The sequence below is a fragment of the Prionailurus bengalensis genome, chromosome E2 (genome assembly GCF_016509475.1).
Source record: "Prionailurus bengalensis isolate Pbe53 chromosome E2, Fcat_Pben_1.1_paternal_pri, whole genome shotgun sequence".
Classification (NCBI taxonomy): domain Eukaryota; kingdom Metazoa; phylum Chordata; class Mammalia; order Carnivora; family Felidae; genus Prionailurus; species Prionailurus bengalensis.
This window is the reverse complement of record NC_057352.1, coordinates 58,737,381-58,755,296: the sequence shown is the minus strand read 5'-3', so window position 1 is coordinate 58,755,296 and position 17,916 is coordinate 58,737,381. Positions and strand designations below refer to the sequence as shown.

The 17,916-nt window shown below is 61.2% G+C and overlaps 1 protein-coding gene across 6 annotated transcripts in view; it reads right to left on the bottom strand.

The window, feature by feature from the left end:
• The window catches only part of GSE1 (Gse1 coiled-coil protein), a 391,234-nt gene that overhangs the window by 98,447 nt on the left and 274,871 nt on the right, over nt 1-17,916 (bottom strand). Inside the window, exon 1 of one of the 6 annotated variants that reach the window (XM_043599812.1) lies at nt 4,700-7,094. The exons of the other annotated variants lie outside the window; for them this stretch is intronic. Coding sequence (XP_043455747.1) covers nt 4,700-4,736 — 37 coding nt within the window. The 5' untranslated portion in view covers nt 4,737-7,094. Of the gene's footprint in view, nt 1-4,699; nt 7,095-17,916 lie in introns of those variants that run through there. 6 annotated transcript variants of the gene reach the window in all.

The window sequence follows — 17,916 nt, the reverse complement described above, 5'->3', positions numbered from 1 at the left end:
TCAGGCTGGGGCTTTCTGGCAGCGGTCTGGGCGCCCAAATCAAATCCAGGCAGCTCCCCACAGGCGGCCTGGGCACCCTCAGCTCCCCGCAGGGGAAGCCCAAGTCCCTTGCAAGCCTGTCAGAGGCTCGGGAGGCTGCTGGGGGCAAGGGAAGTATTCTGAGGGGGACCCAGCGTCTCTGAGAGCAGCCACCAGCAGGCTGTGTGGCTTTGGGCCAAGCCCCAGCCCTCTCTGGGCCTCAGTTTCTTCCCTGGAGTTTGGAGTGTCCTTCCCAGCAGTGGACAGTCAATCCCGAGGGGCAGCCTGGGTCACCCAGAGTTCAGCATGAGGCCGGGGTGGGGTTAGCTGACAGCTGGGGAGTCCCCCCACCCCCCGCCCCGCCGTGAACTCCAGGAACAAGATAAGGGGCCGGCAGGGCGCCATCACCACCACCACCAACGGCCAATTCCCTCCCTCGCTCTCCTTCAACAAATATTTATTAAGCAGGGACTCTGGAGCCAAACTGCCTGCCGTCACAGCCTGGCCGAGCTGCCGACTGTCTGCTTGACCGCAACCTCCCCGTGCCTCAGTGTCCTCAGCTGGCAAGGTGGGGGGGGGGGGGGAGTCACACGAACACCACGTCTGCAACGGAGCGGGCACCATGCAAGAAGCGCCTCCACCACCCGTCCCTCCTTGCTGTGTTTGTTGTTGTCGTTACTGGCCTGGCGCCGAGCTGGGCCTCAAGGAAGCGCCCGGTCGCCTCCCGCACGGAGTTCGCAACCTGGTGGAGTTCAGGAAAGGGGGTAGCTGGGCGCACGAGCACACAGAACCGGAAGTTTTCCAAGAAGCATTGCAGACCCCACCCATCCGCCAGTCCCCAGCTCCCTTCCCACGGGTACCAGCCCTGACCTCTGCCAGGGAAGGATGCAGAGGTCAGACACTGTGTCCTGGGGGCCAGGGGTCGGGCCCAAAGACGTGAGATCAAGTCCCAGTCCAACCACTAAAGAGCCCTGTGAGTTTCTGCAAATAATTCCACCTAATGATAATTTGGAGGGCGCCTGGCTGGCTCAGTTGGCAGAGCATGTGACTCTGGATCTCAGAGTCGTGGGTTCCAGCCCTATGTTGGGCCTAGAGCTTACTTAAATAGTAATAATTGGCGGGGGGGGGGGGGGCACCTGGGTGGCTCAGTCCATTAAGCGTCTGACCCTCGATTTCGGCTCTGGTCACGACCTCACAATTCATGGGTTCAAGCCCCCATATCCGGCTTCGTGCTGACAGGAGCCTACTGAGGATCCTCTCCCTGCCCCTCCTCCGCTCACCTGTGTGCGCACCCTCTCTCTCTCTCAAAAATAAAAAAATATGGTAATGATTTTTATGACAGCTATCACTTGCTAAGTGTTAACTTCATCGCAGGCACTGTCCTCAGTGCCCTGTAAAAATTCGCACATTTAATCCCTTATACCAGATGTCGGCAAACTTTCTCTGAAAAGGGCCAGATGATAAGTATTTCAGGCCTGAGCAGCCTTGTTGCAACTACTCGACATTGCTGTTGGAGCACAAAAGCCGCCTCGGACACTCCGTGAAGGAGGAGGCGTGGACAATAAAACTTTATTTACAAACACAAGCGGTGGGCCACAGATCGCCAACCCCTGCCTCGCACGGATACTGACTTGGATACACGTCTGGAGCCCATCGCACAAATGGGAAAATCGAGTCCCCGAGGGCTTAAGTCCACCTGCCCGAGGTGGCAGCTCAGAAGGGGCGGAGGCTTCGAACGTGCCGCCACCAGCCTCAATCCTGTCGCGGGTCCAACAGGAACAGCGGTCTGTGAACTGCCCCCCGGGCGGGAGGTGAGGGCCGGAAGGGCAGGTTCTGGGCCCTGGGCTCTGCAGTTGCAGAACAGAACCGGGTCCCAGAAGCTCCAGAGCACTGGTACCAGACCTCTGCTGTAAGGGGTGCCACCAGGCCCCTCTGTCCCGGGGCAGTGTGGGGGGCAGGGGCCAGTTGCACACCCCAGCTCCGTCCTGTCTAAGCTGGCCGAATCCCCTAGCTCCTCGGAGCCTCACTTTCCTCATCTGTGAAATGGGCAGGCACCAGCACCCACCTCAGGGGTGGGAGTGAGATTCACAGGGGGGACTGCCGCAAAGCACGCCCGAGGGGGCCTGACAGGGGTCAGGACAACCAGGCCTCCCTTTGACTATCACCTTGACTACTCTGAGCTGACAGAAGCCCCGAGAAGCGAAGGCATCTCCCCACGATTCTTCCCAGTTGAGCCCCTATGCTCTGATACCAGAATCCTAACGTACAAAAACCCTAGCAGGAGAATTTAAAAAGGGAAAACTTGAGAGACAGAGAGAAAGAGGGGAGAACCGGGTGACAGCTCCCCCCCCCCCCCCCCTGCACAGGCCGAGGAGGACTTGAGCCCTGACCTCCCCCGGGGGTCCAGACCTGCCTTCTTCACCCCGCTGCCCCCGAGGGCTTAACACCAGCCAAGACTGATTTTCCTTAATTGCTTCGAATTTCCTAGCCTGACACTTCCTCCTTTTTTTTCAGAGGCTCCAAGAGTAAATAGAAAATCGGTCACCTGATGAAGAAGTATGTTCCAGCAGCCGTCCAATGGCAGGTGAAGTAGGGTGTGGATTACAAACACCTGTGCTTTCAAGACGCCCTGTACTTAAGAAGATTCATTCTTGCCACAAACATGTACTGTGTCTACAAGGCAAGGCGCAGCACTGGGGGGGGGGGGGGGGGGGGGGGCTATAGATACAGAGGAAGGAACTGTCCCTGCTTCCCCCCCCCCCCCCCGCAGCTCCCCGTGCAGGGGGAGGGGGGGGGAGGCCAGCTAACTGAAAAGCAGCCACAGCAGCAATGCTACAGCCACAGCTTGGGTTCCAGGAGCCCCGATGCATCCATCTCCCCAGCTCGAGGCTTTCTGGTATCTTCCTGTGTGGGGGGGGGGGGGGGGGGACCATGGCTCTGAGCACCGCCCCCGCTCGTCAGCCCCGGGGTTCGAACAGAACCCTTGTGCAAACTGGGGGTTCCCGGTTCTCATGTGCCTCAGATCCGCGAAGGGCCGTGTGGACGGAGGGGAAGAGCTGTACTTGCATTGCAGGAAAAAGACCTCAAGGATAAAGCACAGACCCTGAAAACGATTCTTCCTCACACAAGCGGTGGAGACAGTAAGCATAAAATGCAGACCTTGTCAGTTTCTGGGAAGGGCTGGGGCCCTACAATAGCCACAAAGCAGCTCAGAAAGAGTAACTGTACAGATTTCACCCAGAACCCATCAGGCTTTCCTGCTTCTTTTTTTAAAGTCTGTGGGACACTTGGACGACCTCTTCCCTTGACCTGGTCCAGGGCAGCAAGGGCCAGATCCAGAAGAGCTGGGTCCTGTCCAGGCCATTCCTTCCCCCGCCACGCTCCTCCCAGGGACTGCAGGGGTTCTGTGGGAGCCTCGGCCAAAGTGACAGGGGTTCCTGAACGTGCAGTGAAAAAAACCCAACACCCAGCCACCTGCACCCTTCCCCAGCAAAACAGTGCAGAAATTACCCTCCGCGGCCAGCCTCTTTCTGCAGAATTTGAGAAGCCCCCACAGGAGCCCAGGAAGTTCCCCTTCTCCCTACAGCACCCCAGTCTCCCCTCCCCCAGATCCACGGTGGCCCCAACTTCCACGGGAACTGTGTGAGCTCCCAAAGACGAAACTCTCAAAGCAAAGAAGGGAAAATAAAAACAGCTTGTTCCCAGTACAAGCGGTCACTCGCTGCCATGCCTTCCTGACCTGCGCGCCAGGGGCCCAGGGAGGGCAGGCCTAGTCAGTTGCTCCTGACCCCGGGGGCACTGGAAGGGGGTGACAAGGAGGCAGCCCGAGGGCCTAGGGATCACCAAGGCTCCTGCCTCCCTCTCCAGGAACCCCTGGCTTCCCCTTAGCCTACATGTAATTATTTTTAAGGTGGCAAAGTCCAAATAAGGTGAACTCAAGAGGGGCTCCCCAAACCTCCTGCTGTCACCCCCTCCCCGCCCCTCCACTCTGGCTTACAAGCACGACTTGCCCCGAAACAGAAAGTTACACGACAGGCTGCTGTCAGCGCGCAGGAAGGTTAGGGAAACAGGAAGCCACGCCAACCACCCTCCGGAGCTTCCCCGGCCCCCTCCTCCGACCTCGGCAGGAACAAAACCTTCCAGGGAAACCCGGGCAGGAAGGGGGGCGGGGGGCAGGCGCGCCACGCTCGCGCAGAGACGGCGCAAGGGGCCGGGAGGAGGCAGAGGAAAATAAGCCCCAGGCTGGGGGCGGGAGGGGGGCGCTTGCCACCCGATCGGGGCGGCCTGCGGCAAAGTAACTTCACACCCGGTGCTTAATTCACCTTGGAAGGCAGCGCGCCCCGGCCGCTCGCAGCGCCGCCGCGGCGGAGCCGGCTCGGGGCAGACAAAAGGAGCGAGACGCGCAACCCCCGGCGGCGGCGCGGTGGGGGCGGCGGGCCGGGTGGGCGCTCCCCGCCGCACGTAGCGCACACACCGCCGGCTGGACCGCAGCGGGAGCGGCGGGGCCGCGCGCGCTCGCCCGCGGGGGAGGGGGAGGTGGAGGTGGGGGGGGGGGCGCTCGGCCGACCCACCGCCCCGACCCAGGCTGTGCGGGTCTGGGGGGGGGGGGGGTCGGGAGGGGTGGGGGGTCCGGGACGCGCCGGCGCCGCGCGGGACCCGGGGAGGCGCACAGCTCGCTTACCTGGTAAGTAATACAGTGGCGGCTTCAATCCAAACATGATTCAAATTAGAATTCCATAGTGGCCAGAGAGGGATGAAGAAGGTAAAAAAAAAAAAAAAAAAAAAAAAAAAAAATTTTTTTTTTTTTTAACCCAGCAATGAGACAAAAAGGGCCGTCCAAGCCCAGGCGCTCAAAAATGTCCAAAACAATAAAATAAAGACAGAAGAGAGATCCCGAGAGCGACGGAGAAAAATGTCTTTCTCTTCCCTTTTTTCCCCCTCCCTAAGATGATGAAAAGGCTCTCTCTCGGGCCAGCGCCCGGGCAGTTTCGGCCACCTCGGCCCGGGCAGATCCACAATGGGGTGACTGACGACCGAGGACGGGCCGGAGCCTCCACGGCTGCCCGGTGTCTTCGCCGCGTGTGTATTTTCTGCCTTTTGGACTTGAGATGCAAATAAAAAAAGGAGGGGGGCGCACGGCGGAGGGAAGCAGGCGGGAGAGCGAAGAGGAGCGCGAGAAAAATAAAGGGGGGAGGTGAGGGTGATGAAATTGGGGGGTTAAGATCTTCAGGGATTACTCATTTGAAAGAAAAAAAGGAGAGAGGAGAGGGAGAGAGAGAGAGAGAAGCAGCCCCAAGACGTGCGAGTAGCAATCTCTCCTCCATTCAGCCATTTGAATGTCAAGGGCGAGGGTCAAGGGACCTGTTTCCAACAGGGTTTCACGTTCAGAACCAGAAGGAAAAAGGAAGGGGGGGCGGCGGGAGGGGGTATCTCTTGTTGCCAAGGAGAAATCGGCTTTGTTTTCGTTTCCCCTTAGCTACTGGGTGAGGAGGGGCGGGGTGGGGGAAGAGGAGGAGGGGGCGAGCGAGAGAGGGGAGAGGAGAAAATTAATACCCAAACAGCCAAGAAGTACCGAGGGGGAGATTTCTTCTCGTAAATAAAAGAGGCAGCGATTGCAAACAAGTCTCGGGCAGGAGAAAGCAGGCCGAGGAGCCGGCTCCCCTCCCCCTCTCGCCACCAACACCCCCCCCCAAACCTTTTTCTTTCTTTTTTTTTTTTTTTTTTTTTTTTTGGTTATCTCCCCGGGCCGGCGTCCCACCACTGACTCAGAGAGCAGGGGTGGGGGAAGGAGGAGAAAGAACTCGCGGGGGCTCGGGCGCCCGGGCAGAAGGAGCAGGAGGAGGAGAGCGGGGAGGCGAGAGCGCACGGCGGTGGAGAGCCCCTCGATCAATTTTCATGCAAGAATCATTATCGGTAAATTGGAAAGCTGGCTGCCTGACAGCAGATTTGTCTCCCCTAATGAAAGCGAAAGGGTAGGGGCGCAGCGGCGGGCGGCTGCAGGCGGCGGCGGCTCCTTCCGTCTCTACGCGGCGTCTTCCAAGAGCTCCATGCTTTGCAGGGCGATAATAATAGTTTCACTTGCGAGCTTCCCCCAGCGCGGCCGCCGAGCCGGGCAGCGGATCCGTGCGGACTAGGATCGGGGCGCCGAGAGCTGGGCTCCCCTCTCCAAACGCGGGGAGGCTGCCGTTGCTGGCAGCGGGGCGCTCCGCTCTGCCCCAAAGCGGGGCCGTTTGCAAACAGTGGGCGGCTGCGGGCGCCGCCGGGCCCCCCTCGGCTGCCCAACTCTGCGCTCTGGCCGCCGGCCCGCCCTCCCCACCCACGGCTGACAGCTGCGGGAGCCGGAGTTCACCCGCCGCCGGGGCCTGGGAGGAGAATCCCCAAACCGTGCCCGGGGAGTGGGGCGGGGTGGGGGGGGGGGAGCTCTGGCCCGCCTTTTGTGAACCCACGCGGGACTGCGGAAAGGCACACACCGCCCAGCCCGGGTGAGCTCCTAAGGCGGGCGGCTTCTTTCTCCCCTTTTCTCTTCCTCGCACCCCACCCTTAAAAATCCCTGTTGCAAGTGTAATCAAATGCCTGATACCTTCTTCCACACTCTCCCTGCACTGGTGCATTATCAGATCCGGGAAGGCATGCTTCCAGGCAAATAGACCTAATAAATGCTATTACTGGGATTCTGCAAGCCCCGGCTGCACCATAGTAACGAGAGCCCTGGCTAATTTGGTTTAAGAGAACGATCAACTGCACAGAGTGTGTGTGAGTGACTGTGTGGAGTCTGTATCTCTCCTCCCCACGCCGCCTCTCTTTCACACCAGCTCAAGAAGGCCCCATGTGATAATTCCCCAAATCGAAGGGGAAAAAACCCTGCCGCCAAACCACATCCTGTGCGCTCATTGTCCAGCCCAGCGATTTTAAAGAGACAGGATCCCTTTACCCACGCCCCCACACACTCTTTAACGCACGCTGCAAAGCTGCCTCTGGATGTGACCGTTTATTTTCAAGCCCTTTCACCTTCCGAAGGGCCCCTCCGTGGCACAACCAGCCGGAATCGCGGCTGGGTGACACTGAGGGGTCACCTTTTGACCCCAAATACAACCATCCAGGTTTGAGGAACAGACCTGAGCCCGCAGGTACGCAGGGCGGGGCTCCGCGGTCACGCCAGGCTTGGGTTCCTGCCAACGCTCTCCAGCCACTGCGTAAATCAGGGGTCCCCAGCGGCAGCCCGGGGGTCCCTTCTAAACGCGGCGGCTTCAGATGACAATTGAACTCCCGGAATATGATACTCTAGAGGAGAGCTCCGGAGGGCAAATTGGAAGAGGTGGGGGCACCAGGCGTTCCTCCTGACCCCTCAATGCCACTCACCTCTCCCCCACCCCCCTCCCCCCGCCCGGAGGATCTTAAATGGGCTGGGCGGAGCGCACGAAGCCGAGAGAGAGGTGGCGCTCCGCCCCGCCGCCACCAACGGCTGGGTGGGTGCCGCACGCCGGCGGCTGCCTCCTCCGCCCGCTGGGCGGCCGGGGGGTGCGAGGAGCATCTTTTAATCCCCTGCTCCCTCCTCCGCCCCCTGCGCCCCGCCCGGCGCCTCTCCCCGCGGGCGGCCGAGCGCGCGCGGTCACCCGGGAGGGCGCCGGGGCTGCTGACCTGGAGGAAACGGGCCGCGCGGGGCCGCCGGCGCCCGCCGCCGACATCTGGCCGCTCCGCCCCGCGCTGACCCCGGAGGTCGCGCCCGGCCCTCGGCGGCGGCGGCCCTTTGTTTCCGGGGCTGCGTGGCGGCGCGCTCGGCGCTCCCCGCACCTCCCCCTGCGCCTGCCGCCGCTGGCGGCCTGGCGAGGGAGACAACGGCCCCGGCGCGGCGGGGTCGGGGTTCAGCACCTGCGCGCCCCCCCCCCCCCCCGCAGCCCGCCTCCGGCTCGGCTCGGCCCGGCTTGGCCTGGCCGGGATCGCAGCTTTCGCCTCCCCTCCATTTATCACCCACTTATCACCGGCACACTTGATAATCTGCGCCCCTCTGGGAGTGGGGGGCACGGGGGCGCGCACGGGAGGGCCCGGCTGAGCGGCCGCCCCCTCCAAGTGCGTCTTAAGCTTGGGAAATCTCTGGTCCTACTTTGGGGAAAAAAAATTTTTTTTAACTATTTTTAAAAGACCCTAAACTATCAGTTTCTGTTGTCATTCTTTTATTGGTTTTTAATTCTCCGGGATTACAGGAACAACCTAGTAATTAATACTAAACCTTCCTCTACTGTATATGCTAATGGCAGGAGCCATAAAAATTAATTTGCAAACATGTCATTACACAATAGCTGTACAGGCAATAAACCTGTAATTATGGGCCAATCACAGGCAGGGTACAGAGGGAGGGATGTTCCCCCAATCCGCTGGGTGCCCCCCTTCCCCTGCTAAAATGGGGAAGGTGTGCCAGAAAGGAGCTTGCCTTCTGAGAGCCACCTGTGGAGAACGCCGCCAGCCCCAGGGGAATGCCAAAGGGGTTTTCGGTCTCCAGCTCCAACTGGCCTGGCTTCTACGCGAGGGCCTCTGGACACAGCCAGTCGGGGGCCGTCCAGGACTGAAACAGGGCGGGGGAATCAAGGCAGAGCCTGGGGGAGGCTCCCCGCCAGCCCGGCTGGTGGGGGGCGAGCCGTCAGAGGGGGGTAGGAGGCCCCACACTGGTGGGCCAGCACCAGCCTCTCCGCTTCCCCGAGGAAGGCACACAACTCTCCCTATAAGCATCTGAATGCCTGCATTGAATTATCTCAAAAGCCCAGGCCAACCCCTAATTGCTTTTGGCCACTCCCCCGGGAAGAAGGTGAGAGCTGCTGGAGTCTAGTGACACCAAGCCTCCTCTGGCCCCGGGTCTAGGCGGCTCCACGTAGGTTGGTGACATTTCCTGGTGACAGGGACATCTGTACGGGAGGAAAAGGTGAGCGCCACGAGGGGAGGGCGGCTGCACCACAGCTCCTGACCCGAAGCCAAAACAGCTGAAAAATAGAAAGCAAAACCCCCGCTGTGCCAAGCAGCCTGCTTAGCGGGCAGACTGTCCGCTGAATGGCTCGCTTGTTTGCCATAATGTGGCTGAACGATGAGCTGGAAGGATTTTCCCTTTCCCACTGGCCCTTGTGGCTTGGCTGTGGTTTTTGGAACTCCTCACTATGGCCATTGAGTCCCAGGGGAGCCGCCCCGCCTCTGATGGCCAGCCGGGGGGGGGGGGGGGGGGGGGAGGGGAGGGGCAGGGAGGGGAGGGGCAAGAAGGGCAGCCAGTCTGGGCCACACCTGGACCAGGTGAGAAGGGCAGAACCTCATGGGGATTCCGTGCAAGGACAGGACATCTCTCTCCAGCCCTGTCTTCTCTTAGAGGCCGGTCGTGGCAACGACCCTCCCCCTGTGTATCAGCTCACCTCTGGGGAAAAGGAGAGCGTTTCTAGAAAACAGGCAGGAAGGGGGGCAGGCTGAGCTTCCAGGGCCCCTTCTCACCGCTGGGACCGCCGCCCGGCAAACTCGCTCCCCACTGCCTCCCTGAGAGCCCCCTGCCCGCGCTGTCAGCCAACCGAGGGTCAGAGGGCACGCTGGGCCTTGTCCCGGGCAGGGTGCAAGGAAAAGAAAGCTGGTGCATTTCTCAAGGGGAAAGCAAGCCGGGGGCTGCCGGCTGCTTCCCTGGAAGCAGAGTGGAGCCCCCTGGACACCCACTCTGAAGATGCAGGGCCCCCGCCCGCCCCTCCCCTGCGGCTCCTTCAAAATGGAGGGGGCCCAGACTCCCCCTAGCGGGGCTGCTGTCGCCACGGCGCGGGGACGGAGACAGCCTCCCCGGCCAAGAGCGTCAGCTGAACGCCATAAAAATAGCCTCCCCACACGTGCTGAGGACACTGAGGCTGCAGCCGGGGTCTGGAGCGCACAGCCGGGCGGGGAGGGGGCCGGCTCCCGGGGCCTGCTGCCTGTGTGTCCCCACCGGCACGCCGGTGGCCACCTGGGCCAGGCCCAGAGGCCACCAGGCCACCACCACACCTGGAGGTGCTCCCCGGGGATCCCAGGAAAGGGAGCAGAGGGAAGGCCGGGAGCGTGGCTCACCTGAAATGCCCCTTTGGGTCTGCCCCCTCCACTTCCCTCTTTAGGATAATCGTGCCAGCTGATGTTTCCTGAGCACTCGGTCTTTGCCAGCTGCTGTGCTAAGCGCTTTTCACAGGGAACTCACTGGATCCTCATGACAATGCTGTTCAAGGTCACCATTAGGCGTTTTCGTTTTCTAGGTGAGGCACAGAGAGGTCAAGGACCCCGCCCAAGGACACACAGCCAGTAAATGGTAGAGCTGGGATTTCAACCTGAGCTGGTTCCAGAGTCCAGGTTCCTAACCACCAGCTTCGAGCTGGGCTTGCCAGAGTTCAAGTTTCAGCTGGGGGGGGGGGGGGGGCCACCCACCGTGTGCCCTCAGGTGGTGACCTCACCATTTTGAACCTCAGTTTCCTCACCTGGAAGATGGGATGAAATCACTCCCGCATTCCAGGTTATCCAGGTGGATAACCACCCCGGTGCCTGGCAGCCAGTAAGGGCTCCATAAATACAGCTGTAATTACTCCCGTGTTTTGAAAAATAGCGATAATAACAGCCGTTGATGGGGCCTGAGTACACCCAGGGCTGCGTGCTACGTGCTTGGCTAAGGGTGTTATCTTATCTGGCACCTGCCCCCACCCTGGGAGACGGACCTACAGTGACCGTCACCCCATTTTGCACATGAGGACACCGAGGCCCCTGGACGTGAAGTCACTCACCCGAAGGGCACACAGGGAGCGGACACACCCACTGGCCCCGTCTGTCCCGCTCTCGTCCTTAGGTGACTGGACGGCGTGCAAATGTTCTAAGTCTCAAGACAGGCAGGTCTGAGAGGTCCGGACAGAAATGGGGGGCGGGGGAGCTCTGTCCAAGCATCCCTCCCGACGACATCTGCAAACCCAGGTCTGGCTTCCATCTTCGTGTGCTGTTCCCGCCTTTCCTCTCCTATTCCCCAGGGGCTACAGTGCACACCCAGGCTGTGCTGTCCCATCTTGGGGGGGGGGGGCCAGGCCTCAGGGGGCCTCCTCCAGCTGCCCCCGTGCCGTGGGTTGAACGGCGGCCCCGCCAAAACCCGTGTCTGCCTGGAACCTGTGATTGTGGCCACATTGGGAAAAGGAGTCTGTGTAGATGGAATTAAGTTAAGGACCTTGAGGTGAGGTCATCCTGGATTGTCAGAGTGGGCCCTAAATCTGACAAGTGTCCTTCTAAAAAGACAAGAGAAGATGCATGCGGAGAGGCCACGCGAGGACGGAGGCAGAGAAACGAGGGACTCGACCACAGCCAGGGGGACACGTGGTGCCCCGGGAGCTGGAAGAGGCAGGCAGGATCCTCCCCCAGAGCCTTTGGAGGGAGTGTGTTGGGCCTGCTGATACCCTGGTTTTAGATTTCTGGCCTCCAGCACCCGGAGAAAATAAATCTCTGATGTTTTAAGCCACCCGGTCTGTAGTACTTTGTTACAGCAGCCACGGGGAACTAATACATCCTGTCACTTTGTAGAAATGAATGCCCTCCGTGCTGCCAACCCAGGGAGGCCCTGGGTGGCGTCCAGGGCTGGACGCCATGGGCCTCGGGCCAGCGGGGTCAGCCTCTCCTTCAGGTCTGTAGCGAGGGCCTGGGTTAACATGAAGGGACCAGGACCCCCGCACAGGTGTGTGGTCAGGTGGCCCGTCCTCCACGAAGCTGCAGTCAACACCCACTGGGATGGGGAGGCTTCCCAGTGACCTGCCCACCCTCCCGTCTCCTCCCTGGTGACCCACATTTGCTGGCTGGGGTCTGGGCAGCAGCCTGGGCTGTAAGGGATCATCGGGTGTGGCCATCTGCCCGGGGGACGGCCAACCAGCCCTGCCAGATCAGCCTATGAACCGAGGGCTCAGCTGGCCTCCTGCGTCCCAGCCGCCCCGTGAGGCCTGGGGTAACAATAACAAGGAGCCCTAGCGGCCAGCTTTTCACCGAACCTGTTTCTCTCTCTCCTCTTGGGCTCAGACCCAGACGGTATTTCTTAACCTCGCATGCACATGTGTGGGGCCAGATGACCGAGTGCTGGCCAAGAGAACGTGGTGGAAGGGAGTAACTCACCACTCCCAGGCCTGGCCCCGAGCCACCTCCCGCGGGAGCCTCCGTGTTCTCCTTCTGGGTCTGCCTCCCAGATGTCAGCTCCCAGGACGACCCGGACCCACGTCTAAAACACGCGGCGCCTCCACCAGACCCCCCCAAAGGTGGTTAAGAGCAGAGGCCCCTGACGCGGCCTCCTGCCGAATATACGTCGTGGGGGGCACCTGGTGGAGAATTACTCCTGTCTAGTTTCCGATGTGAATCGGAAACCGTTACTTGTAGTGCGATGAGCCGCTGGGACTCAGGGCCTTTGTTAGCTGAACACGTTACCGGTAGGTCCCCTTAACAGGCATCTACTTAATACCCAGCACTGCAGTGGATACTTTAAGTGCATTATCTATTTCATACCCACAACCAAAGCAGGCCTATCAGGATCCCCACTTTTCCGATAAGAACACGGAGGTCCGGAGGAATAAAGTCGGCTTGCCCAAGGTCACACTGCCGGTAAGAGCAAAAGCTTGCCTCCGAGCCCCAGACCCTGCGTTTTAAGCTGCTCTCTGTGGTGTTCCCCTCGGGTAAGAGCCGGGAAAGAGGCTGGAGCTCAGATGCCCTTTTTAACGAAGGGCAAGACAAACGACAAAGCCAAAGGGCAAGTCCATCGCACGGCCGCGGTCAACGCGCAGAACCGGGCATCCGGCCTCCAGTGCGGGCCCGGTGCTGGAGAGGACTGCCGGCGAGATCCGTGTTTGGGGGACCTCCTTGAGACGGCGGTGGGGCAAGCCTCGGGCAGCGACCTGGATGGCCACGGCCAAGGGGCTCCCTTCTCGTGGCTGCGTGGAGGCCGGAGAAATCGGACGGAGACGGTGCTGGGGACCGCCGGGGCCGCACGCGGCACATCCCCGAAAAGCACCCCCTGCCCTTCCCAGCCTGTCCTCACACGCCTCCCGGGGACAAAGGCCGGCCACTTCTGGAGGCGGTCCATTCATAATCTGCGACAGCTCTTGTCAGCGTTCTGTTTCCTGTGGAGCCAACAGAGCAGTGCCGAGGGAGGTCTCCGGGGGGGAGGGAACATACTGGCGTGAGCGTGCCTCCCGCAAACCCCCACAGGCACCTTCTGTGGACGCGGCGACAGCCCGCGTGGGGCCTGCCTCCTCGGATTCGGCTCCGGCCACTGTCCTGATCTGCTGCCCGGGGGCCAAGCCGACGAGGCTTTCTTCTCCCTCCCGGAGCCTGTGCACCAGGGATCAGGCGGAAGCCGGTTCAAGGCAAAAAAGGCATTTGTGAGCAGCCCTCCCTGCTGCCTGCTGCTGGGGACTGCTGGGGAAGGAGTGACAGGGGAGGGGGGGCATAATTACCTGCCTGTGGATGACACGCACATCTCCCTGTCTCCCCCTGGGCCTGACTGCTTTGGGTCTCTGTAGCCCTCTGGCCGACAAGATGCGAGTCTTAAAAGGTGGCTGGGCACTGGCTTGCAGCACGATGGGGTCCGAGAGGGGCTCCCCGGGGCCCTTGCACGCTTCTCTAGCTTCACCTCGTGAAGAAATCCTGGCTCAGCCCTGCCACGTCCTGCCTTAGCATCTGCCTGGCCCACCCTGTCCCCGCTGTCCCCCACGGCCTGACCGTCCATCCACCCTCCGGTGGGTCCCGCCTGAACCCACGGGATGTCCCCAGCTCAAGACATCCTCCTGGAGACTAGCTCCTGGGCCAGGCACGGATGTGGCCCAGGGCTCCCTCCCTCGGCACACTGACATTTAAGGCTGGAGGGTTCTTTTTTTTTTTTTTTTTTTAATGTTTATTTATTTATTTATTTATTTTTAATTTTTTTTTCATTTTTTATTTATTTTTGGGACAGAGAGAGACAGAGCATGAACGGGGGAGGGGCAGAGAGAGAGGGAGACACAGAATCGGAAACAGGCTCCAGGCTCTGAGCCATCAGCCCAGAGCCCGACGCGGGGCTCGAACTCACGGACCGCGAGATCGTGACCTGGCTGAAGTCGGACGGTTAACCGACTGCGCCACCCAGGCGCCCCTAATGTTTATTTATTTTTGAGAGAGAGAGAGAGCAAGCAAGCAGGGGAGGGGCTGAGAGAGAGGGAGACACAGAATCTGAAGCACTGAGCCGTCAGCACAGAGCCTGACGCGGGGCTCGAACTCAAGAACCGTGGGATCATGACCCGAGCGGAAATCAAGAGTCAGACGCTTAACAGACTGAGCCCCCCCAGGCGCCCCGGGGCCAGAGAACTCTTTGCTGCGGGCGGCCCTGTGCACTGTGGGATGTTTAACAGCATCCCTGGCCTCTACCCACTGGATGCCGGGGGCACACCCCCGTCGCCACAAGGAAAATCTCTCCAGACATGGCCAAATTTCCCCCGGGGGATGGGCGAAGGCGCAAACTCACCCCAGCTGAGAGCCGTCAATGCAGCCTAAGGGACCCCACCAGTATGCTGCGGGACCAGAGTTTCAGACCCCGTTCTGCCATCGGCCTCGGAAAAAAAACGCTCTCCCTCCGCCCCGATTTTATCGCGTAAAAAATCAGAGGGGCTGAATGGGGCCTTCCGGCTGTCCCAGATTCTCCGATGCTGCTTAGAGTCAATGGCTCCAAAGTGGGGACAAGCTTGTATCTCAGTTAACAGGGCCAGGAAGGAAGGAAAGCAATGATGTGAAGGTGCTCATACGGCCAAAGGGGGGTGAAGGCCGCCAACAGGTTATGTGGGCTACCCTGGTGCCTTGGGCCTCTCTCCTTTATCTCCACAGACCTCCTCCTCTCCAACCTAAGCAAAACCTGCTACGAAGAACAAAGTATATGCTATCAGTCATGTACACTCTAGCATGATCTAGCCCCACCTCTGCTATCGTCACGGAACCATGCTGTTGGAGCATCTCGTGACTCACTGGAGCAGCTCTAGGATGTATTTGGGAAAGGCAGGACAAAAGAGCTATTCTGCCCACTTGGGCCAAAACGGTGGTTTCAATTTCATAACATCATGTGATGAGGTGAACTTCCGGGTGCCCTGTGCTACCGTCCGTCTCAACAGCTGCCACGGAGGGGAGGGGACAGTCTCAGCCAAGGGCTGGGGCTGGGAGGAGTTACGTGGCCCAGAGGAATCGCCGTCAAGGGGTGGGTCCAGCAGGGCCCCCAACAGGTCAGGCCCCGAGTGGCTGGGTCCCCTGGGCCTCGTGACCCTAAGTCTCCTGGCAGCACCTGGGAAGCCCCAGCTCGTCTGGAGCTGCAGGTGCCCCAAGACCGGAACGTTCTCAGTGGGCGACCACAGCCCTGACCCCTGTGTCCCAAAGGCAGGATTTCCGGTTGTTCCTGGGGGCGGATCATCCCCGAATCAGCACTGCTTCGGCTTTTAATCGGGAGTTGGACGGCTGTTCCTGAGGCGGAGGGGAGAGTGCACCTGTTTACTTCCGCAGAGTGGGAGGCATGCGGGCATGGGGGGGCGGGGGGGGGGCATCTGGGTCCCGGCACAGCTCAGCCCCCGTCACAGGTGCAGCGTGGCTCTGGCCTTCTCTGGCCTTCAGTCTCCTCCTCGGTAGGACGCTCGGACTAAATGATCCCCCAGGCCTTCCAGCTCCGCGAGCCCATGATTAATAAAACTCAGACACACCATCTGCTCACTCTGACATTTAAGAAACAGAACGGCTTTCCAAAGAGAAAGCTGCCCGGTGCAAGTCGCTTCTCCCTCGCCTGCCGATCGAGGGTGGGTTCGCACCCTCCCCACGTCCCAGCCCTGACTGGGGGGGTGGGGGGGGGGGGTGGGGGGGTGGGGGGGTGGGGGGGGGTGGGGGGGTGGGAGCCGACATGCGCACGGCGCTGTCTCCCCCACTCCACCCCAAAGGTCAAAACGGGGGAGCTCGCGGACGGCAGAGGCCCTGCCCTGCTAGAACTCTGAACCGACCCCCTTCTGGGACGCGCACCCTTTGAAACGCCTTCTCCGGCCCGAGAGCCAAACGTGACTCCCGCCAACGCGTCCCCGGGCTGCACGACTGTTAGCGCTGGCCGCCTCACCTTCCCCACCGGTGCGGCTGTCCTCCGTGCTGGGGAGTGAGTGAGAGCCCCTGCCCCCTTCACAGGTGGAGAGATGGAGCCTGAGAAGGGAGGGGTCGGGCCCAAGGTCACGCGGATGACAAGCAGCAAGGTGGGGGGGGGGTGTCACCCTTCTCCAGAGTGATAGAGAAACAAGGTCTCAGCCCCACTCCGCGGCCACACCGGGATAGACACCCTGCGGGCCACCCCGGTGGCTCTGCCGTGACGTAGGACGGCAGGCACTGGAGGCCAGGAGAAGAGAAGGGGGGTGGAGGGGACATCGGGGCAGGTGAGACCCTCCCCTGCCAGCCAAACTCCGGAAGTGCTTGTAACTCAGCCCCGGAGCTGAGCAGGGTCAGACCCGGGGCCCACACGGGTCTGCCCTCTGCAGCATCGGGCCAAGCGCCCAGGTTCTGCCCCTGGCGGGGCCCCACAGAGAAGAGCCCTGCGGAGGCCCCTGGCCTGGGAGCTAGCATTCCTTGTGGGCTGAATCTCAGCAGACCCCCATCCAAGCTGGCCTTTTTGCTGCAGTCGGCCCTCGTGGGGGGGCCCAGCCGGTCTGCACACCCTTTCCCTGCCGCTCTCCTCCTCCTCCAGGAAGGGCTCCCAGACCACTCTGGACGCGGTGGCTGCCACTCCCTCTCACCCTCTATGCCGGGCACAGCCCTGGTCGTTGCTCCAGTGCTCTGTCCCCACCCCCCCACCCCCACTGCCACCCTGAACTGGGAGAGGCAGCAGCCTGGACTTCCTGTTTTCTCGTAGCAACGACCCATCAAATCAACCCCAAAAGCTGGATAAAAATAGCCCCCCCCCCCCCCCCCCCCCCCCCCCCCCGTTTCTTCAAAGCACCAAACCGCTGACAAGACTGTAAGGAGTCGCCAGGCCAAAAGGGACAGGGACGTCAGAGCCCCGGAGCCGACTCGCCACAGAGGCCACGCCGGCCCTGAGCGCATCCGCAGACCCGGCAAGTTCTGAACTTCCGTTTTTATGGCCTTAAGGGTCGAGGGGGACAGACAGCAAAGCCGGGGACCCCTGCCCAAGGTGGAGCAGACCCGGCCGGTAACGAGGCAGGACCCCAGAGGGCCACCCCGCTCAGGGTAAGAGGGAGGGGGGAGCCGGCCAGGCCTCGTGCGGAAGCCTCTAGGGTGGCCCTAGGCTCGTCCAGCCCTGGCCTGGGCGGAGGCGCTTCCAGAGCAACAGCGTTCCAGAAACAAACACAAGACCCCCTGAAGGAAGGCACCTTCATCTCAGGCTTCAAATTACACCCACTTTTTTTTTTTTTTTTTTTTGCAAATACAACGGGCACAGGCACACGAGAGATCCACGCCTCCTGGCCGAGCGTCAGCAGCACGAACAGGCGAAACAAGCAGGCCCGCCATGACTCCAGAGGCCGGCACAAACCTGTCGCTCCGACAGAGAAACGAAAGGCAAGCCTGACGGGACCTGCGGGTGACGAGCCCGTCACAGGACGGGGTGCCGCGGCCTAACGCCGCCCCACAACGCGGGCTCCCCGAGGGCCCTGCCGGTCCCCTCCGCCTCCTCCGGAACCACGGCCGGCTCGCGTGGCAGCTCCGTGGCTGTCAGGGGGGGACGCGCGACACACACACGCGGGACCTGAGACCGTCGGGGGTGAAGGCACAGCGGGGTCTGCCGCAGGCGAGACTGGTGACTCACACCGCCAGGGCGTCGTCAACCCCCCATTTCCCTTCGGTGTGACATTTCCGCGTGTGAAGGCAGGTGCTCGCGGAAGAACCAGCCACCGAGCAGCCTCCACGGTGGGG